Genomic DNA, 17,563 nt, shown 5'->3' with positions numbered 1-17,563 from the left:
GTGGCAGGGGAGAGGAAAAGAGCCACACCCAAAATAAGGCTCCTTAAAACGATATTAGTTTCAGAATTATGCTATTTTTAAAACTACCATTTTCTGTGAATACGTTCAAGCTATGTCAGGCTCAACATTTTTAAAGAAAGGTACACCGGTTAATCCACTTGGATGACTTTATTCTCACTATCAGTGGGTTCAACACAGATTTAATAGCAATCACAGAGGTCTTAAGAAATGCCGGGACAACGGCCTAACCCAAAGAGTTTCTCCGGGAGATGTGGATGTGACTACAGCTAACCAGCCTTCCTGAGTCTGGGGTTGCTGAATGGGGTTACATTTCAGGGAAGTCAACTTGGCTGGCTGAGAAGATGGTAATTTTGATTGACTGACCCGAGCGAGTAGGACTCAGTCTATCTTCTGGAGAGAACTAAAGCTCTCGACTTGCCCTTGTCCCTCGAGGTGACCCTCCCCGTCGCGGACCTGGCGGAGAAGCCTTCCCCATGTTAGCCGCCGGCCATTCCCCGGCCCCTCTCCGAGTCCCCAGAGGTTCGCCCCCACTCTCCCGGCCCACGCTTACCTTGGCTACATAATCTTTCACCTCATCCAGGTCTCCATTTTTCAAAGCCCACATGAACTCCTTGTCGCACATCACTGCGGCGGGGCCGGCCGGATGGAGAGTAGGAACGAAGACGGCGGGCGGGAGGGCGAGGAGCGAAGGCAGCGGCGGCGGGAAAGCCCGGACTGAAGGCGGCACAGCAGGGTTGCTGGCTAAGAGGATCGGACGCAGCAACCACGGGAGCCGGGAGAAGGAAAGTTCTCTGAGAGCCGGGGGCCGCGCCAAACGGAATCCGCCTGGAAAGGGAGAAGGTTCTTCCACTTCCGGTTCACGCTCCACCCTACTCCCCAGTGATCCGCCCCCAGCTTCCTCTTCCCCTTCTACCCTGCGGCGCCCGGATCAAAGCCCCGCCCTAGACACCAGCGAGAACACGGGGTTTGGAAGGGGCGGGGCATTGTTAGTGACTGACTGGGCTCCTTGCACAGGCGCATTTAAATCAGGGGGCTGGTGGAATGATTTGAATCTTAGAGGAGGCAATAGTGGGGATGATGGAGAAGGCCATTAATTGTAGAAGACTTTAGGTGCTCCTAAAGCTAGGAAGGATCAATCAGTTAGGCGTTTATTAAGCATCTGGTATGTTCCCGTCACTGGGGAGATAATGTCCAACTAGGGGAAATAACACCCATGGGGATATAAAAGGATACACAACATTATATCCAAGGCAAGTACAAAATTACAAATAATTTGGGGAAAGAAACGTCGACTAGCTGCCGAGGGATCAGGAAACTTGTATGGAGAGTGTTACACCCGAGCTGAACTAATGAGATGTGAGGTGGGAGTGCATTCAAGACTTGGAAAATTTATCCTCTGTACGGTGTCCTGGAGAGGGAAATGGACTGTCCTATGTGAGGAAAGGATGTCCTTTGGTTAGACCATAGAGAATGAAAACCCCCCCCCCCCAAAAAAAAAAAATATATAAAAAGGTTGGGAGGGGAACTTGGTGTTAGCTTCTAAAGAACTATAACTGTTTGTATTTTACCGACGTTTGTCCTTTGTTCTCAGGTTCATTATATGAAAAAGTTGATGCCATGTAATACAAATGAATTGTAACAGGGCTGAGCAAAGTCAGTAGCCTTACTTTCTCCCTCGGAGCCATCTGTGTCCAGGCAAGATACGGATCAGGATGACTGGATGTAGCCCAGGATACAGTGGGAAATCTTGGCCTTTTAAAGCTAAGGTCTTTTAACAGGTCTCATTTGACTAAAGCAATGCCCTATCAGTGATTAAGACTAGGTAGCAACTGAGGCAAAGAATGGCCAATTGGGCTCCATATATAAAAAAAACTCAAGAGATTCACTCTACCCATGCTTTGATCATCAGAAATCTTTTGCAGAAAGCTAAGCCTAAAATTGAGGTTACTCAATCCAAACTAATATTTTTCCATTATCTATTTCAGATTTAAATTTAGTCTCATTCAACACAATAAGTGAAAGAAAGATAGTTTAAAAAGAACATATGGAGGCAGAGCAGAGTGGGACTAAGTCCAGTCTGACTTGTTAGTGAAGGAGAGGCACTGAGAAATTTTGGCTGAATACTTTCCTTCAGCCTCATATCTTATATGATCTCTAAAGCATGTTTGAGTTTTGAGTCTTGGTTTTTTCCCATAGCTAACTTCATGCTCCAGAAGATTCTCAGAGTCCAAAGTGCTGTAATAGCACTTTGGTCATACCATGGAAACAGAAAGTACTTCAAGGCTTTTCTACAGATGTTTTCAAAGCCAATAACTTGGGAGCAGGCAGAATTTTCTGAAGGCAAATGCCCACTGGGTGAAATTTATCAAAAATGGAACTGACTCAAAAAAACTAGGAAGTCTAGTTAGGTAACTAGGAAGGTAAACGTCCCATAGCTTGATGCTTTCAAAGAGCAAAGACTTCATTCAGTAATATAGTATGGATATTTGTTGTTATATAGAATGGATATATTTCAGTAATGTTAATTATAAATAGAAATATCTGTAAATTGAAAGCGACTTTTCTCATAAACTTGTTTGGACACAAGATTTGTTTTGTCTTTACAAGTTAGAGATGTGTCCTCATAGAATAGAAATCTCTAGTAAATTCACTAGAAAATTCAACTAATGATGATGGAAAGGACTTTGATGGCTTAATATTATGATACTAGAAATATTTTCAGAGAACTTTCAGAATTTTCCCTTTTCTGAGGATTTAGAATCCTCCTATGTTCTCCTCTTAATACTTCATCTTCCAACACAAGATTATTGGGATTTCTCTTATATGTGAAGATTGCTTAATTCCATACTTGCCACTCCAAAAATTCTTTCTTTTAAAAAAATACTTCTCTCTAACAGAATTAATCTAAATTTTTTCCAGTCTGCCATTGGTATTTCTGTCTCATTATTTTAGCTTGCAAGGTCCTTTAAGTTGAATTTTCACATTTTTCAAAGTGAATTAATGCTTTAATTTGTTTATTTAGTAAGTTTGAAATGCCATAAAATAACTTTATTCTTGATGGGAACACATCAATTAAGGCTAGATTCTTTTGAATCAGTAAGAAAAATGTATCAACCAATGTTCTAGGCAGTTTGCTAGAGTTTGGTATACAAAGATAAAAATGAGTGATGTCCTTGACTTCAAAAAACTTACATTATATTGGAAGAGATAACATGTTCCCAAACAGAAAACATGTGTATAAGTAAAAATATACAAAATATACACAAAATAATGTGAATTAATTTGTTGGGAGAGGGCTCTCCCTTTATGATTTGTTTCACAATAGCCTATTCTTAATTTCCCGCCCCGCCCTTCTCCCCTCCCCCCCCATCTAAGGCAAGAGCGAGAAACTAAAGACATTTTATTCACTTCTTTTGAAGCTCTTAATCCCTTACTGTCCCTCCCCTCTTAGTGTTGTCAATCCTTATATAAACATTTGATTATTTATGATTTTGAACCATCTTTTATATAATAGTTGATAGTTTTTAGTTCTTTTGATCACTGTTTATATCTCAACTACTTACTCATTATGAACTGTCTTTTAATTTTATGTATGTCTATCAATTGTCTGTTTAGTTTGTTAATAAGAATGTTATTATAGTTGTCTCAAAGATTTTTTCTCTGTCAAACACTTAGTGTTATCCTGCCAATTTTGTTCATGCCAATTCTTTTAACTTCAATAAATGAAATCATTTTAATTTAAATTTTAAGTTTTAAAATTTTATTTCTATCCCCTTTTTTGTAATCCACTTTGTCTTGTATTTGTGAAAGTTATTATTCTTGTAAGGCAGAAGTGTCAAGTTTCGCAAGAATTGGGAAATGCAATTGAGGAATAATTAATAAGATAAATACAAATACAATACAACATAGATATTGTCAATTTGTAGTTTTCTAATTCAATATGCAGCCCCATAGGGATATTTTTCTACTGGAACTGGCATCACTACTTTAGCTTTATAGAAATGATGAATAAAAAGGGCAAAAGTGTATTTTTGTATAAGAAAAGACAGATAATGACCTCTACTAATAAGGGATATAAAGTATTTCCCTTTTCATAGAATAGATGATGCCTAAGAGTAGAGCAAGAAATTTGGTTCAATAAAAACTCAGTAAAATCTAAATGTTAAAGAAACACAATTTTCAGAAAGTCTTGAACACATTTGTTATAGAAGGAATAGAAAATTAATTGTGGCATAAGCTATATTCCTCTATAAAAGATGTAGGCAATGCCAACCAGTCAGTAACCAAGCATTTATTTAACACTTAGTGTGTTTTAGGCACCATGATAAACTTGGGGATACAAAGAAAGGCAAAAACACTCCCTGCTTTCAAAGAGCCCACATTTTTAATGAGTGGAAACAACATGGAAACAACTAGTTTGTTTACAAGATATAAATGGAGTAAGTAGGTGTTGATTTCTGAGTAGAAGGCATTAATAGCTGGGGGATATTGGTGAGGGACAATAGGGAGAAAACTAAGAGTTTTCTTAAATTTGAACAATGTAAATTTAAAGGTGTGCATATAAATAATTTTTATTTTGAACAAATTAATAAAACAAAAATATGAAAGTATGAAACAATTGTCAGGTTCATTTTGTTAAATTGACTCTTTGAAGACTATGGAATAGCTAAAGCTGCAAAGCATTTTAGACTCTCTGATCATTTGCATATACATATTTTGTGATTCAAGGAGGTAAGGAACATACAATGAAAAATTATCTAACTGAAGGCTATAGAATTTCTAAATGAGGATTGTTGATTTCATGAAGTATATTTGGTAAGTCTTTAATATCAAGTGAAAAATGAGTCATGGAGTTCTAGAGAATGTAGGGTGAAGAAGTGAATGAAGAAGATTGACTGGCCTAGAACCAGGGGTAGAAACACTGTGAAAAGAGGTGACTACCAGAGAAATAGCTGACATGATTTCAGCAGCAAGCTGCTCATTGGTTGAAGAGAGATTAGAACTCATTGGATAAGAAGTTGTGCTTCCATGACATCTAGAGTTTTGTATTTAATTTATTATATCTTTTATTATTTAGATTTTTTAGCTAATCGATATTGATTTTGTTATTTTTTCAGTATCACTCAGGTTCTCTCTTTGTCTCTGTCTCTGTCTTTCTCTTTCTCTCTGTCTCTGTCTCTCTGTGTCTCTCTTGTCTCTATATGTGAGTGTTTTAAAAAGAAATTCAAGCAAGACACATGGTCGTCAACCCTATATTCCTGTCTTTGCTGTTCTTTGATATCTTCTTTGGTTTGGTGAAAATAGTTGTATAGCTTGGTTATATTGAAAGGGATATCTAATTGTATGACTCAGAATCCAGATGAATGAATAATTGGCTGGGCTTGTCTGTCTTGCTCAAAAAATCATCTTTAATTACTTTGCAATGAACTCTCTTTGCTTCAAGTTGATTAGACAATATAGCATAATGCTTAATAGAAGGCTGTATCTGTATCTGTCTGTATTTGGTATATTTATATCCCAGAAAAAATATAGATTTAATGAGCTTTCAGTTCTTTGGCTGAAAGAGAACTACTAGTTAAATAATAAGATATGATATTTAAGGGTGATTATTAGATGAAAGAACTTGTAATTGCTTTATTAGTTTGAGAGCCAATGAGAAGAGGTTTTGCCCATCAGAAGAGTTGTAAGAGTCTGCTGGAGAGCATTTATATGTGGCATATATGTTCCTCAACGGCCTAATGACTTCAAAGCCTATAATTTAGAACTGTGAGTTACTTCAAGAACATGAATTTTCTTCACTCCTGTTTTCTTGTCAGGTTTCCCTCTGAGATACTAAATACAGTCATGGGAGAGTGACTTATGAGTGATTGTGATATATTTATTATTATTATACATGCTTATATATATGTATGCATGTATATATACACACACATATACATGTTATTATTATTTGCCATATTTTACATAAACGTTCAAGCTTATAATCTAAAAGTATTATCAAATCATAGCTGGTTTGTTTAGATTAAAGCACATTGATCAGGACTTGAAAGCTAAACTTACAAGTAAGACCACTCTGTTTTCCCCACAACAGTATAAACCTTAGGACCCAGAGACAGTTTGAATGCAACTATGTGATAGCATTTCTTTGGAATAAGAAACCTATCATTGTGAAGGCAGATTGAAATGAACAATTACTGACCAACTCTTTGTGAAATGTGAGGTGCTACAATGTGTTTGGATACGACATACACTTGTTACATTTGGTTAAGAATTCTTCCTCTAGTTGTAGATATGAAAGGGATCTATTCTGAGTCTCTTTTAAAATTTATAATGTTAATATTCATTTGAAATATTCATTTTGAATTTATTGTGGTGTCCATTAACTCAGTCAATAAGCATTAATTAAGTGCCAGATATTCAAAAAGAGGTAAAAGATATACCTATTTATTAAGGATCATCCTTAAGTGAAGGGACAGTTCAATTCTCTAAGAGCCTCTAGCAGGGGTCCTCCAACTAGGGCCCGCGGGCCAGATGCGGCAGCTGAGGACATTTATCCCCCTCACCCAGGGCTATGAAGTTTCTTTATTTAAAGAACCACAAAACAAAGTAATTGTTTATAGTAAAAACATATAGTCTGGCTCTCCAACAGTCTGAAGGACTGTGAACTGAGCCCCTATTTAAAAAGTTTGAGGACCCCTGCTGGGTGTGAATCATAACATCTGAAGGAGTTGCAAAGCAGCCTTTGCTGACATAGATGTTCCTTGTGGATGGGGAATGAAATAAATTAGAGTCAGAGGGAAGAGGAGAAAGGTTAGACAATGCAACTCCCTCTCAGTGGAGAGGTCAGAGAACACAACTGCCTCTCAGTCTCCTTGTATCATCATCATCTGCTCACATGAAGAGATCTATTCTACAGATCTGAGTTAGACCTCCAGCAGCCACGGGTAGGTAGCTCCCCTATCACAACATCTGTCTTCAAAGAGTTTGCAATTTAATGGAGGAGACAACAAGAAAACAAATATTACAAACAAGCTATATACAGGATAAATGGGAAATGATTAGCAGAGGGAAGGTATGATATAAGATATTGGGCTCAATTTAATTCCTTCCAGTCTTTCTAGAAATTTTTGTCAAATAGGGAGTTACTTCAATGATAAGTGATATTTTGGAGTTTATCAAACACTAGGTTATTGAGTTCAGCTGTTTCTGAATCTTCCTTTTCTAGTATATTTCACTGATACTATTTTAACAATTTTTAACGTGTGCCATAGAGTTTTGATGATAATGCTTCACAATATAGTTTGAGATATAAAAGTGCTATTGCTCCATTAATTACTATATATAAAAACTATCTTTTTTTCTAAATGTTCTAAATCTTGTTTCTTCAAATGAATTACTTGACCTCTTCTGCTTTTAACTATTTTCTGTTTTAACTTTGATGACAATGATCAAAACACTATAAATGGCCCATAACACTTCTGAGTTCAGCCCAAATCAGATTAAAATGTAATTAGAATGTTGAACAAAATAAGTGAAAATGCAACAAAACACAGGTAACATTAACATGTGATTTTTCTAAGTAAACTGTGGTCTACAGGGATCATTAATATATAGTTTCACAGATCCTGTGACCCTCTTCCATATTCATTTGAGTTTGATACCACTATATTATGTGAGTAATTTTCTTCATGCCTTCTTGTTGTTACTTGGAAAATTTTCTTTTAAAAAAGAAGGAAATCAATCAAACAAAAATGTATCCCTATTCCACTCCAACCTTAGTAACATGAAAACACATATTACATTTCTTAGTCTTTGAGTATAGTCTAAAAGTATTTAACTTTTTATTGTTCAATGAATTTGGGTGAAGAATTCCTTATTCACTTCTGGGTTCTTTTAGACAAATAATTAAAATGTTTTCCCTTTTACTGAACATCTATTTATTTCCTTTGATGCTTAGTTTTAGTTTTGCATATGTGTGTAAGTACATGCATATATACAAATATGTATGTACACATATAACATATATCTATAAATACACATCAAATATATTTGTTGTTGATAATCTTTATTTTTTGGAACATCATTTAATTTTTCTTTGTTTTTTTGTAACCATGGGGCAATCATGTGATTTTCTGAATGATTCACTTTTTAATGTGAAAGAATTTCCCCTGGGACTGGCAAAGTTTGTTTTTTGATGTTATAGTTTTGACATTTCACTATTATGTGACCTGATGGAATTAACTTGGGGTTTATTTATGTTGATACTCTATGAATTCTTTCTATATAAGCTTTGCTGTTTGCTTAAAGTATTTCTAGAAAATTATTCTATATGATTTCTTGTGGTAAGACTTTTTTTCACAATGTTTTTCTGGGTGAACGACTTTTTTGAAGTTCAGTATCCATGTTTTAAAGAACTCATATGAATATATAAATTAATTTTTTTATTTACCTTTGCATTTTTATGTTTGCTTTATATTACTCTCATTTGCAAGAATCTACTAAGAATCTCAGTGGTTTTTTTCCCCTAAATTCTGTAGTTTTTGATTATATAAATATGTATATAGATGGCATATTCATAAAGTCACTTAAACATATATTTGTTGTTTATGGATCATTCACCTTTCTTAGTTTATCCCTCCTGTAGTTTCTTCTCCCCTCATAGGATTGTTATAAGAACAAATAAAAATTTGTAAGGATTTTAGCACAGAATAACACCATATAACACTATATAAATGCTTATTCACTTCCCTTCTCTTTCCTCCTCCTTCATTAAAACATTTAAAAAATATTCATGGAATAGAGGATAGGAGAAGAAAGGCCAGATGGAAGAACAGAAAAACAGTATAGTTTTGAAAATTACATTTTGAATTAAGTACATATTTAAAAGAAAAGAAAGCTATAGAATAGAAATTTGAAGTTTCATATACAATTCTCTTTCTCCCTTCTCCTTTGCACATAGTTAGTTTAGTTTATTTGGTGTTTAGGTTCAGAAAAAAATTTAAATAAAAAAATTTCAATAATTAAGTAAATAATATAAAGAATACCATATGACAATATATTCAGTACTTCAAATACAAACACAAAAATGAGACTGTCTTCTTAAGGCACTTCCATTTTAATAGGGAGAGCCAATAAGGAGTGGTAATCATGGCATAAGAAGCCACAGGAGTTGTGAATAGAACATAGAGTAGTAGATTGTCATGGTCATGCCCTTTTCAGTGTAGGAAGGGATGAAGTGAACAATAGAATGTTGATTAAAACTGCAGAACAAATATACAGATCCATGCAACAACACAATTAGTCTTTATGGGATTGATTCCAGGATAGGAACAGGAGATGAGGGATGTGATAGCTATCTGAATTCTTCTCTTGTTTTAATCACTCTTCTTACCAAAGTAGGCAAAGAGATATGTTTGTGTGTGTGAACACCTGAATGTTGTCCTTCCGAGTAAGGCAGAATTTTGCAATTTCTTGAGTGAATGAATAAAAGAAATCAGTGAATGGAAGTGCTGATAATTGCTACAGAAATCTATGTACTTTAAGAGTCCTCAGAATACCAAACCAAAGCAATATCATTACACCATTATTGACCACCAAGAAACATAAGCATTAAAGGGACATTGATAAAAATTGAGATGAACAAGAAAAATCCCATTATATATTGTTTCAAAGGACTTTCAGGATTTTAGCTTATTATTTGAGAAGGAACAGATTTACCTGAAGAACACATGGACATTGGGATGGAAGTCAGTGAGACAGTCATAAAGAATCTTGGGTCCCTTTTTATTATCTCCTAGGAATTCTTGTATTTCGCAGAGCACTGGGATATTTGAAAGACACTGAGATAATCACCATAGCCTTGAGATAGTAAAGATTGTAAAAGCCTTCCTTGTCACTCTGCCTGCTAGCTGGAACATTTCAAGAATTCTTTCCCCTTGTCCCAGGTTCAAGGAAAGTCAAAAATATTAACTTACATTGAGGAGATATTTTCTGGATCTATAAAATAATTGAGTTGTGAGCAAACAATTAGGGAATGTTAACGATTGTAAGTTTAAAGTCTGGACAAAGCTTAATTAGAATTGTTCTTGATGTTGTTAGTTGACTAGTACAATCACCTGGAATATACTGTGCTTTATAAACTTGTATAACAAAAAGGACTGAGCAGTTTCTTTCACTGAGATAAAGCATGAATGAACGAGTAAGGCCTGAGCAAACCTTTAGTTAGAGAATTTACTGTAGATGAGCCTGGTTATTACTGTTCATAGGATCATAGATTTAGCTTTGGAAGGAGCTTCAAAGCTTATGAATTTCAACCTCTTCATTTATCATAGGAGAAAGGTAAAGTACTTGTCAGGAATCAAGTATAAGGAATTATCTTAGGAAGAAGATGAATTATGTCAATGAGGTCTTGTTTACCTGCCTAAAGTGAAGAGTATGGACTCAGAGATAATAAAAACATCTCAGGATGGATTACAGTTAAAGATTGGTGAGTAGGTGCATAACTATATAAATAGATGAGTATTTCTTCATGTAGTATTCTAAATCTGACTTTTTTGATTATCAATAGTTACTTGCCATACTATTTTCACAATTATTTATTTTTCTAGAAAAAGTATAATTGCCTGGAATAGCATGTTACATCCTTTATTTGTCGTTTATTCATGGCTTTTCGAAATTTAAACCATTTGAGAAGTTCAATTAAATTCAATAATTATTAAGCAACTATTATGTACAAAATACTTTGCAAAGTGCTAGGGGTGGAGAGAGATACAGAATTGGATAGGACATGACTCTTGCCCTTACAGAGCTTACTGGGTAATAGAAGGATAAAAGACCAATAATCCTGAAGCACAATAATATGCATTAACTACATTAGAGATGTACAAAACTAATCAGTAGCTGACCTAAAAATTGCAAACTTAGGGGACCACTACCAGTGTGGTTGTTAGTAATGTAAAGTCCTTGAGGCCAGGCACTAACTCACTTTTTTAATTTTTATCCCCAGTGGCTACTGTAACACCTGACAATACTGGATACTTAATAAATGTTTGTTAATCAGTTCTCAAAGAAGTTCCCAAAAGACTAATTCCCAAAAGAAGATGCATAGCTTCTGAAAGGCTTCTGTTGTAAATACACTCATTATACCAAAGTGCTAGCACTTGCTGAGTTTGAGTTCTCTGGGAGTTATGCCCAGTTAAATTTATTAAGAGATGGTTTTAGCTTGCTGTGACTTTGTCATATTAGGTTGAGTTTATGGTATCTCTAAAAATCTAATTCATAAAGCAAAGTCTCATTGGTTTATTCAGCAAAAATCTGCCTTTATATGTTTGCTTCAGCAAATTGGAAGCACAGGTCACAATATCAATACAGACATTAATGATCTAAGCTGATGTATTGACACTAAGAAATGAGTTTTGGATTCAAGTAGCTCTTATATACTGATACAAATTATGTGTAGATCAAGAGAGTAATATACCTGTCTATGTTCATCTAGGAGAGAATATGCCTGGAATGCATGAGGCATATAAGAGAGATTTTTATTTCTGACTTAGGTGAACTATAATGAATATGACTAGAACAGCCTGGTCCTATACAATATTAATCTCAAATGCAACATAGCCACATTACCTTTCTACTTCTCTACAGGTATTTAAACAAGATTGAATCTCCTGGTGTTTTAGCCCATATTCTGCCTGGACCTTATTTACTATTAAGTCTTGTATCTAGATGTCTTTTTTCTCTGAGGCAAATGCCCTCAAAAAGTAGGTTGATTCTATATGGACATGTGTACATATATTGTATGTAACATATACTTTAACATATTTAACATATATTGGTCAAACTGTCATCTGGGGGAGGGGGTTGGGGGAAGGAGGGGAAAAATTGGAACAAAAGGTTTTGCAATTGTCAATGCTGAAAAATTACCCATGCATATATCTTGTAAATAAAAGGCTATAATAATAAAAAATTACAAAAAAGTAGGTTGATTGTGATAATGAAATACAATTTTGTAACTTAACACCAATTACAAGTAGACACTTGACTCATTAAAACTTTTAAATCATAGCTTCTACTAGGCAGAGCACTATGCATTTCATAGGTTGTGAGTGGTCCAAATAATTTGTGAATTGGTCCAAAATAAAAGCTGTGGCAAAAAGTCCTTGTATGCTCTGAGCAGTTCCCTATTTTCTTGGTCAGAGGATTTTAACAGATTGGCTTTCAAGAGGTGGAGATGATTAGGTCATAAAGCCATCACAAGAGTGAGAAGACCCTTTTTTGAATCCTCCGTGATGGGTAAATCATTTAGCTGCTGTGGGTCTTAATTACATCATCTTTAAAAGAAGGGGCTTGAACTATGACCCTATGATCCTGAGTGAATAACATGAATAAAGGCACACAGGTGGGAGATGTCACATATTTGGGGTGAGTCATTCCTATTTCATTGAAGAAAAGATAGGGGCATAATGGAAGATAAAAAAAACCAGATAGCCCTCGATTAGGACTAGAATGTTAAAGACCTTGAATTTCAGTTCAAAAAACCTGCATTTCATTTAATAAGTAGTGGGAATCTATTGAAGTTTAAGCAAAGGTTTAGGAGAGGGTGATTTTGTAATTAGGAAGGATTGTAAGATAATTTGGCAACTGTATGTTGGATATATTTGAGGAGGTATAGAATGCAAGGGGTGGGAACAAGTTTTGGAAACTATTTCAGTAGCTTAAATATGATATAGGATCGATATGAATTGAGGAAGGAATTAAGAAGGAAGAGATGTGAAAAATATTGGAAGAGAATTTCTAAGATATGTTGAGTAAATTATGGATTAAACAAATATGTTAAATAAATTGCTATTTCTGAAATTTCTTATGTTTTCTACACTTGACCCCAATCAACTTAGCTATATTCTCCACCCCACTCCCAATTTTTCTTAATTGATATATATCCTGCCATATATAAGAATGGACAAAGCTGAGGTTCAATTAATCAATATAGGTTCTTCAATCCAGGAATTTCCTAAAAATGAATGTGTTTTTCAGGCTAAAGTTACATCCGTATCATGATGGAGACTGTCTAATAATAATTTATTTTTCTGGTTATAATTATTTCTTTGCAATGAATAAACCAATATAATTAATAATCATTAATTATATTAATCAGTCCTGCCCATGTAACAATTATTATTTTGAGAATGACTTGTACTTTCTTTATAGATAGCCCACATAGTCCCATTTAGTACATAATGTAGCTGAAATATTGTACATCTATAGTTTAATAATAGTAAAATGATAATTTTGTATCTAGTACTAGTAATTTAACAAAATAGTATAAAACGAATAAAAACATTTCACTTAATATAAAGGAGTTCAGGAAAAACAAGTTCCATTAGAGAATGAGAGGAAGATATAGACTTGTAAAGACCTAATAAAGAATAGTAGATACCTTCTATGACTCTAAAATTTGATGATACTACTACTTTAATTATAGTTTAAACTTTGTAATTTGCTTTTTCCTTAATATAGGGATGACATCAGCACTATTCATATTTATCAATCATGATTGGTATCAGTGTAGACTCATAAGTGGAACAATAAGGATGGATAAGAGAAAAGAATGGACATTTTATCCAACTCACAGAGTAAGAGTTGAAAGAGATGAGGAGGAGAAAGGTGTTTGTAGACAATATGTTTGCATATCTATGATTTTTGCTTGATATTAACTGAATTGAGAATGGAAAGAAGGTAGAATGGAAAGGATTAGAATGACTGTGGCATCAAATGACCTGGTTATATCCCTGTTCTGTGTATTACTAATTGTGTAACCTTGGCCAAGATATATAACCTCTCTGTACTTCTGTTTTCTTTTCAACAAAATGAATATGTTGGATAGATGACTTTGAAGATTCTTTTAGCTCTACATTTTTAATTCTATGATTGTTCTAGCATGAAGTTTATAAAACCATAATCATGGGAATCAGAGATGTAAATAGTGTGGGGCAAACGAGGGTATTGGTATTTTAGGGACTGAGAAACTTGTTTTTTTTGGGAGAACATGCTTACTCCTTTTTGAGACTGCTGTCTTTATGCTTACCTTGTGGACTTCCACAAGTTGGACATAGCCACCTTCAAGCTAACCATGCTTATAGTAACTCAGGGAAAGTAGGTATGGGATACAGCTTTTGGTTCCATGGAAAGGCAGAACACAAAAGTGGTCCACTAGAATAGGGGCTATCACAGGGTCTTATCTTCTCCTACTTTCCTATAGAGGTGTAGGCTAAATTAGAGAGAGAGAGAGAGAGATGGGGGAGAGAGAGAGAGGAGGGGGAGAGAGGGAAGAGCAAGGGAAGAAGGGAGAGGAGAGGAGAGGGAGGGGAGGAGAGGAAGAAAAGAGGGAAGAAGAAGGGGAGAGAAATAAAAAGAGGTCAAGGATGATTGAAGAATTCTAAGTTGAATTTAGAGAGGGTTTAAAATATCACAATAGCAACTAATCTTCATAAATCGGGGGGCTCATAGATATATATCCAGATCCTTTTCTGTTTCATAAACGTAAACGTTGAAGCCTCAGCAATATGGAGGAATCCTTTGTACCAGGTTTACCAGTTTCAAATAACAAATAAAAGTAAAACATCCAACTGTCCATGCTGAGAGAAACTATCATAGCTAGCTATCCCATAGAAAGAAAATAAATATCTGTATGTTGAACATCTTCCAAGGAAATAATTAATTTGGACAATTAAATTTTTAAGAGTGAGAGGCTTATCATACAACAACCATTGAGTGCTGAATTGGCACAGGCTTTATATTACTGCAAAATATATAGTTAATGACTTATTAGTAAAGGAAAAAAAACCCTGCAATTTCCCCTTCCCCTTGTAATCACCAATAACTCAGAAACTTAAATCCCCTAAATGTTAAAATATGAAAGCTAAATCAAATCCACTAAATCAACCAGTATACTTTTATTTAATTGAGTTTTCCCATTTCTGATTTCAAAGGGGAAAAACAATATGCGGTTTGAAGATATATAGAAGAAAACATTTCCATTGCTTCTTACTGACACAGGTTGAAAAGACTTAAAAGTTTATTTTCTATATAAATTTAGGGGTAGTATGACATTGCTTATTTTTATTTTTGCTTTCAGTTCCATATTATCTCCTTTCTTCCAGCCCCTCACCTGTTGAAAAGCAAGAAATATGGTGCCCACTGTACATATGAAATCATATAACACATGTCTGTATTCAGAAAAATAAAGAAAAAAATTACAAAAAAGTAAAGAAAGTGTATTTGCACTCTGAATCTCTATTAGCTTTCTAGAGATGGATACCATTTTCTGTAATGAAGCCTTTGGAGGTGTGGTAGATCACACTTGATATATGAACTTGCTTAGTCATTCCCTAATTGATGGGCACTTTTCAGTTTCTAATTCTTTGTGACTACAAAAAGGACTGCTATAAATATTTTTGTCCATATGAGTCCTTTTCCTTTTCCTTTGATCTCTTTGAGATAGGGACCTAGTAGGGGTATTGTTGAATTAAAGAGTATGCAAAGTTTTATAGTTCTTTGGGTATTATTCAGAATTAGTCTTTAGAATGATCAGAGTAGTTCACAGCTTCATCAACAATGCATTAATGTATTTATTTTTTGACATTCCCTGTAACATTTGTCATTTTCCTTATCTGTCATGTTAGCAATCTGATAGTTGTGAGGTGATACCTGTTTTAATTTACCTTTCTCTGATTATTAGTGATTTAGAGCTTTTTCATAAGATTATTACTAGCTTTGGTTTCCTTTTCTGAAAACTGTTCATATAGTTTGAATATTTATCAATTGGAGAATGGCTCTTATTTTTGTAAATCTCTATGAATTATTTTATATTATTTTTATTAATTATTTTTATAAATCTTTTATGAATTTCAGAAACAAGCTTTTTATCAAACTTGCTGTAAAATTCCTGGCCCCCATTTCTTGACTTTTTTCTAATTTTTGCAGCACTGATTTGTTTGTACAAAACTTTTAAATTTTGTTACCAAAATTATCCCCTTTAGCTATTGTAAATCTCTCTCTGATTCTATTTCTCTTTCCTTCTTTCTTTGACTATCTGTCTTTCTCTTCTCTATGTTTCTGTGTCTCATAAATTCTTCCCCTATCCAGAGATATAATACCGTGTTTCCCCGATAATAAGACACTGTCTTATTAATTTTTTTTGGACAGAAAAACACCAGAGGGCTTATTTTCAGGGGAGGGCTTATTTTAATGAACATTGACAGCAATTTTAATAAACAGGTAAACGTGAACAAAAAAAAGTACTTTTATTCAATAATGATCATGTCATCTTCTTCAACAACATCGTCATAAGTGTCCATCACCCTGAATTCTGTCCTGGATGTCTATTTCCTCTATTTCCTTCAGAAGAAGTAGACCTAATCTGTCATGTCCAGCAATATAGCTCTCTTTAAATGAACATGTCTTGTCCAGGTAACCTGCTCGTAGTGCCTTGGCGACACAGCTGTCAGTAATTTTATCCCATGACTTCTTCACCCAAGTCACGACTTCTTGCAGACAGGGCTTCACAAAGTTTCCACGCTGATTTCTTTCCATTCTATTTTCAATGTAGTCATTGACTTCCATGCGCAAATGGTCCTTGAATGGCTTGTTTATTGCAATATCAAGGGTCTGGAGATAGGCAGTCATTCCTGCAGGAATCATTACTTGATCTATTCTTTTCTCTGCAAGGAAATTCTTCATTTCTTTAGCGCGGTGAGTGCTGACCTCGCATATCAAGTGGCAGCATTAAACCAACCCACTTTCTATAACGGCTTGTGTACACCAGGCTTTTTCGGTTTCAAGAATGTAAATGCCTGATACACGTTCAATCTTATCTTTCTTGCCCTTACTGATGATTAGAGGTGTGGCTTTCTTTCCATCCAAACGAATTGCCAAAACACAGGTGACCTGTGTAGACAGAATAATAAAATTATGACCATCAGTCCTTCTTTTCACTCCATCATGCCCCTCAATAATGTTTTAACCCCAGCATGCTCCCTGAGTGCTCCTTCTATCCTCCATGATGCCCCCTGAGTTCTTCTTTTATCCTCCATCATGCCCCCTGAGTTCTTCTTTTATCCTCCATCATGCCCCTTTTATCCTCCATCATGCCCCCTCACTCCCGCTTACATACCGGGTTTTTATGTTGTCCTGCCTCAGCTCTCCTCCGTGGCACTGCTCTCAATGGAGCCAGCAAGCAAATCACTGGGGAAGAACAGGATGACGCGCTCAATGCTGCATCTCTGATTGGATGCAGCTTGGAGTGTGGCATGCATTTCACCCGGGGGGGGGGGGTAGAAGGGGATGGTGCATACAGAGGGTACAGTAATGTAGTGTGTAGCTCAGGGGATCATCTTCACTACAGTAGCAATCTCAATAGGGCTTATTTTCAGGGGAGGGCTTATTTTAGAGGAATCTTATACAGTAAGGGGAGGGCTTATTTTCGGGATAGGTCTTATTATCAGGGAAACACAGTAGATAATTTTTTCTGTGACCTCCTAAT

The 17,563-nt window shown here is 35.2% G+C and overlaps 1 protein-coding gene across 1 annotated transcript in view; it reads right to left on the bottom strand.

The window, feature by feature from the left end:
- MTPN (myotrophin) overlaps window positions 1-905 on the bottom strand; it is a 62,576-nt gene extending 61,671 nt beyond the window's left edge. The window contains exon 1 of the mRNA XM_051963424.1: window positions 572-905. Within this exon, the coding sequence (XP_051819384.1) occupies window positions 572-643 (72 nt within the window). The 5' untranslated portion in view covers window positions 644-905. The remainder of the gene's footprint in view (window positions 1-571) is intronic.
- Window positions 906-17,563: the final 16,658 nt, after the last annotated feature.

This window comes from Antechinus flavipes, chromosome 5 (assembly GCF_016432865.1).
Source record: "Antechinus flavipes isolate AdamAnt ecotype Samford, QLD, Australia chromosome 5, AdamAnt_v2, whole genome shotgun sequence".
NCBI lineage: Eukaryota > Metazoa > Chordata > Mammalia > Dasyuromorphia > Dasyuridae > Antechinus > Antechinus flavipes.
This window is presented reverse-complemented; position numbering and strand designations above follow the sequence as displayed.